Genomic DNA, 5,056 nt, shown 5'->3' with positions numbered 1-5,056 from the left:
GGCCCAGCTGCCGTGGAGACCCCTCTGTCCAGGGCCCAGCTGCCGTGGAGACCCCTCTGTCCAGGGCCCAGCTGAGGTGGAGACCCCTCTCTCCTGGCGTCCCTCAGGTCTTGCTTCCCTTTCACACCCGCCTCCTGAGCCTCGAACCCCAGCTCTGGTGGCCCCACCTCTCACGATCTCTTAGGTGCCTCGTGAGGAGGTTGACATGTCTTAGGTCATCCTCCCAGGTCAGGGAGTGTGGGCGCAGTTGGACGAGCCATCGGCCCCCCAGGTCCTTCCGGGAACTGCTGGACTTTGATCCCTGTGACTTTCCTGCCTGAGGTTTTCCATAGGAGCACGGGGAGACCACAGCCAGCGCGTGCCCAGAGCCTGAGCCTGCACTTCAGTGTCACCCAGGCTTCTCACGCCACTGTCCTCTCCTTGCGCTGCACACTTGGGAAACTGGTCCTGGGCCCCCACCGAGTGAAGGGGTGAGGAACGCCAAGGCCTTCGGGAGTAGGCCACCTCCCCCCACAGCCCGTCACCCCGGGAGCCGGAGGTGCCCCGTAGGCATCCCTGCTCCATCGCTCGCTGCCTGGCTTCATCAGCACCCCAGGGGCCGCAGCTGTACCGACCAGGGTTCCCTCTAGGCCCGGCTGTGCCAGGCTCGAGGGCGGTCCAGGAGCTGCCTGGCCGGAGTCAGTGTCGCTGTGGCAGCCACGGCTCCTCCCAGGGGCTGCGAGAGGGCCCCAGGACAAGGTGAGGTGGAAACCGTGGCCCCCTAGCCTGGGCGGCACAAGCCCGGACCACGGTGGGGTGCGCCCTGGGTGCGACCCCACCGGCCCCGCCCTGCTGCATCGTGACTCAGGGCTGCAGAGACCACACGGAGGAGGCAGGAGAAGGGTGCGCCCGCTCCTCCAACCCTCTGCCTGCTGCGCAGCCCAAGCAACACAGAGGACCGGCTGCAAACGCCTCCGACAGCAATGCCGCCCCCAGGCTCTCTGTGGTGCCTGCAGCTCCCTACGACATTCCAGGGCTCCCTGTGCACCCTGAGGACAACTTAGCAACGACCGCGGCCGCATCTTTGAAAGCACAGATCACAAGTCCATCGGGGAGAGCTTGGCTCCCTGTTACCCGCAGGGTAAACCCACTCAGGGTTTCTAGACAGAAATAAGAACTTGTAGGGAACGGAGCGCAGTCTTCCCCCTTATCCAAGGTCTCCCTGTGGTTCCCGTGCCCACCATCAACCACGATCTGAAAACAAGACGTGGACACTGCCAGAAGTGAACGACGTGAAAGTGAACTGCTCAGAGTAGGAGTAGGAGGACCTCGGGCCGACTCCGTGCCCGCCGGGACACCTGCTGCCCAGCGGGCCTGTGCTGGCTGCTAGCCACTTAGGCCACCCGACGGACGGTCTGTCGTAAACCAGTGTCCCCAGGGCCTGGCGCTGTCGCCAGCTCAGCCTCCCTTGGGGTCTGGGAACGTACCCCTGTAGCAGGGCGAGTGGGCAATACACAGTTCCCACTTTATACAAAAGGCCGGGCTGCGTGTGAGAGGCCGGGTGCCACATGTAGAATTCCGCCATGAGAGGTGACAAGGTCCCTTTCTCCAAATATCACTGTTTTGGTAAGGGTTTTGCCATAGGGCACCTGTATTTGCCAGAGAGAGAGAGAAGTGAGAAATGACCCTCTAGCGGGCATGGCCATGGCACAGTCCCTTCTCCATTCTCCTCCTGGATTTTGGGCACACACACACACACACGGGCCTGGCACAATTTTCAAGCCGCCAGGCCCAAACTGTGGCCAGCCATGTGGGAGTCCAGCGCCTTAGCCAGCATGCCACCTGCTGACCCCCCAAGTATCTTTCATCAGTTTTTGCTATCAGGCATGTGTGCTCCCCAGAGACAGAGAGGGGAAGTGACAAATCACCCCCGGGGGTGGTCACGCTGCTACCCTTTCTCCTCCATTCTCCTCTTGGGGTTTTGGGCACGGGAAGACATGTGTCCAGTGTGATTTTCAAGTGGCCAGGTCTGGGACTCGAACTGTGGAGTGGGATATGTGGTATCCAGCTGCCTCAACCTCCATGCCACCTGCTGGCCCTCTCCAAATAGCTTAGAAAAGGCAAAATAAACCCTGTCTGCTCCCTGAAAGTGTGACGATGTCGGAGAAGTGGCAGGCCGGGCAGGCCGTGGCTGTGCAGACCTGCTTCAGCTGCTTTCTGTACTCTGCTACGTCAGAGCCAGAAACGAAACGTTACTACAGAAAACGAGCCCTGGAAAGCGGCACCTTGCAGATGAGAATCCAGTCTTGTAAAATGTTCTCCAAAAAAGAAATTTTCCCTGCCCTGGGCCTCCCGGGAGCAAGCAGCCGTGTTAGGCATGTCCCCGCGTGCCACAGAGCAGGAGGAAAGGCATGCACACCCCACGCCCGCAGTCACCTTCAGGGCCAGCCTCACGGCGTCGCAGTCCTCCCGCAGCGGGTTCAGCTTCAGCGTCTCCCCGAGGTTGCCGCAGCCGGCCGGCCGGTGCTGCAGCTGGCAGCAGACACACACCTCTACGCTGTCGAACTTAATCTGGACAAGAACACAAAGAGCCTGCGTCAGGGCCAGGACTGGCGGCGTGCATGGGCCACACGGTGAAGGGCACGTGAGATGGCTACTTCGGTCAGCTTTAGTCATAAAGCGGAACGGTTTCCACCGACCACGTCCATGAGAGCACCGCAGGGATTACTCCACAGGCCTGCTTTGAGGCGCGGAGTCGCTCGACACGGAGGGGTGCGCTGCGGGACCTGAGCTCCACTCCGAGCGGGAGCAGTGAGCAGGGGACCCCAGGCGCGGCGCCAGTCAACTCATCTGCATTGCACGGAGACGCTGCGAGGCCCTGCGCTCCGCCTGGCCCCGCGGGCACGAGCGCCTGTCGCCTGGAGGCTGCCAGTTCCGCCTCCGGGGACTCGCTGGTACTCGCCCAGGCTGCCACAGCTCCACGGGTCACAGGCGTGCAGCCCACGCCCAGTGAACTCAACGGCTGGCAAAAGTGAACGCCCAGGGAGGGAAGGAACGAGTCCTGAGCACTTTAAAAGCAGACTCCGACAGAGAGAGAGTCTCTGACGGAGACGAGGACAGATACCGGCCCGTACCTGACAGGACAGCAGATTTAGAAATCACGCTGGCCGGACCCGAGCTCGGCCGTCAAGCCCTGTGTGCGGGACGCGGGGTCCCACGTGGCCCTGGTGGCTAGAAAGCCACGCCAGACGTGTGCACGTGCCTAGACCCGACAGGACGGAGACCTAGAGCGGAGACGGGCGCGATGTGCCTGGTGGGGCAGGAGCTGCCTCTCGCCCTGGTGAGCACTCGAGCCCTCTGGCCAAACAGAACGTCTGAAAGGCGGAAGCACCAAGAGAGGACAGTGAAATGGCACGAGTCCCGAGAACGGCAGAGCGCACAGGACAGGCGATGCCCTTAGCCAGAGGCGCTCCTTCTCAGAAGACAGGCCCCCAGGGCCCGCCCGGTGCACGCTTTCCTCGACAGACGCTGGCCGCTTCAGCTACGAGCACTTTCACTGCCGGGTGACTGTCCACGCCGCTGCCATACAGCTCCTGTGTCCCAGCCTGCCTCACTCGGTACGGAGGAGCAACGCAGCACCCGCCCTCGGTGCCCAGGGCCCCGTGTCGCCCTCCCCTGGATGGCGCTGGCCGGGCCCAGGCGAAGCCCTCTCAACCCCAGCCTCTCCAGTCCTGGGTGCCCTGCACCTGCTGCTGGTTGGGAAGGCCCCTCCCCGGGTCTCCCCCGTGTCCCCGCTTCTCGCGTCTGCAAGCAGAGCATCGGCATGCAGCCCCGTGCTCAGCCACGTTCGTCTGTGGGAGCACCGGCACCGCGACGGGGGAGTCGGACCTTCGCGCAAGGAGCAGACGGCCCGTGGAGCCGGGCACGGTGCCGCAGCCTGTTCCATCAGCTGACCCTGCTCAGGCTATTCACTGCTTTGTTTTAAAAGTTGGTATTGGGGCCGGGCAAGTGGCGTGGTGGGTGAATGTGGGAGGCTGCACCAGTGAATATCGCCCTTAGGTTCTGGTTTCTCAGAGAGCAAACAATTACACAATGTCAAAGGCCATGATTGGCTCCCCTTTAAAACCTCACCTTCAAAACCATACTCTGATTGGCCACTTCCCATAGCAAATTGGTGAGCTTAGAATCCCTCAGATTTGCATATCCGGCACCTCATGATTGGTCCACAAAAGCAACCAATCATAATCCACCTTTTACAATCCTTCATTCAACCAATCACTGCCCACCAGCATGTATATAACCACGATCCCTGGCCCACAATCGCCAGATGACCCTGAAGACCCTGGAGAGTTGTGACGCTGCGTCGTCTCTGTGCTGCCCGTGCGGTTCGTCCCGTCTCTCACTCCTTCCCTCAGGAAACCTGTTCGACTGTTCCCGGGGTGGGGACAGCACTGGACTCCCACGTGACCGACCACCACGGGCCGGTCCCAGACCTGGTGGTTTATTTCTTTCTGTCACGCACCCTCTCTCTGGTAAAACTGAATACCAGAACTACTGCTTCTGAATAAAACTAAATAAGTAAAAAATGAGGTAAAGGTAGCTTTTATGGACAGGTCATAACTTTATACCTCAGAGTACGATGCGCTGGGTGTGATGACCAAGGGACCCCACTCACTAGCACGCTCTGGTGAGACGCGAGTCACTGTGACATGTACAGCATTAGCGGCGAGGTCACTGCTGGCCACAGGCCCCAGAGCCCACCCTGTCCATCTACAAGTCTACACCTTTGACCAAGGAGTCCCCCTCTCTGTCCCCAACTCCCAGCGCCTCATCACTGTCCGGTCTCTGCTTCTGTGGGTTCGACCTCACTAGATGAGTGTGGGCCAGGTCACGCGGCATGTGTGCTCAGCATTTTAGCCTTAAAATGTCTTTCTTCCACGAGCAAGCCCGAAAGAGAAGGAGAGACAGCACCCCACTAGCCTGACGCCGTGGCCCACTCCAGCCTGAGAAGGAGAGGCAGCACCCCACTAGCCTGACGCCGTGGCCCCCCCCCCGCCCGAGGAGGAGCGACAGCACC

At 61.0% G+C, this 5,056-nt stretch overlaps 1 protein-coding gene across 2 annotated transcripts in view; it reads right to left on the bottom strand.

Moving 5' to 3' along the window:
- The window catches only part of ENTREP2 (endosomal transmembrane epsin interactor 2), a 38,737-nt gene that overhangs the window by 29,519 nt on the left and 4,162 nt on the right, over window positions 1-5,056 (bottom strand). Inside the window, exon 2 of one of the 2 annotated variants that reach the window (XM_014583757.1) lies at window positions 2,416-2,550. The exons of the other annotated variant lie outside the window; for it this stretch is intronic. Coding sequence (XP_014439243.1) covers window positions 2,416-2,550 — 135 coding nt within the window. The remainder of the gene's footprint in view (window positions 1-2,415; window positions 2,551-5,056) is intronic. 2 annotated transcript variants of the gene reach the window in all.

The sequence above is a fragment of the Tupaia chinensis genome, unplaced genomic scaffold (assembly GCF_000334495.1).
Source record: "Tupaia chinensis unplaced genomic scaffold, TupChi_1.0 Scaffold144682_1, whole genome shotgun sequence".
In the NCBI taxonomy this organism is placed as follows: Eukaryota; Metazoa; Chordata; class Mammalia; order Scandentia; family Tupaiidae; genus Tupaia; species Tupaia belangeri.
The sequence above is the reverse complement of the archived record's forward strand: the minus strand, read 5'-3'. Positions and strand labels throughout refer to the sequence as shown.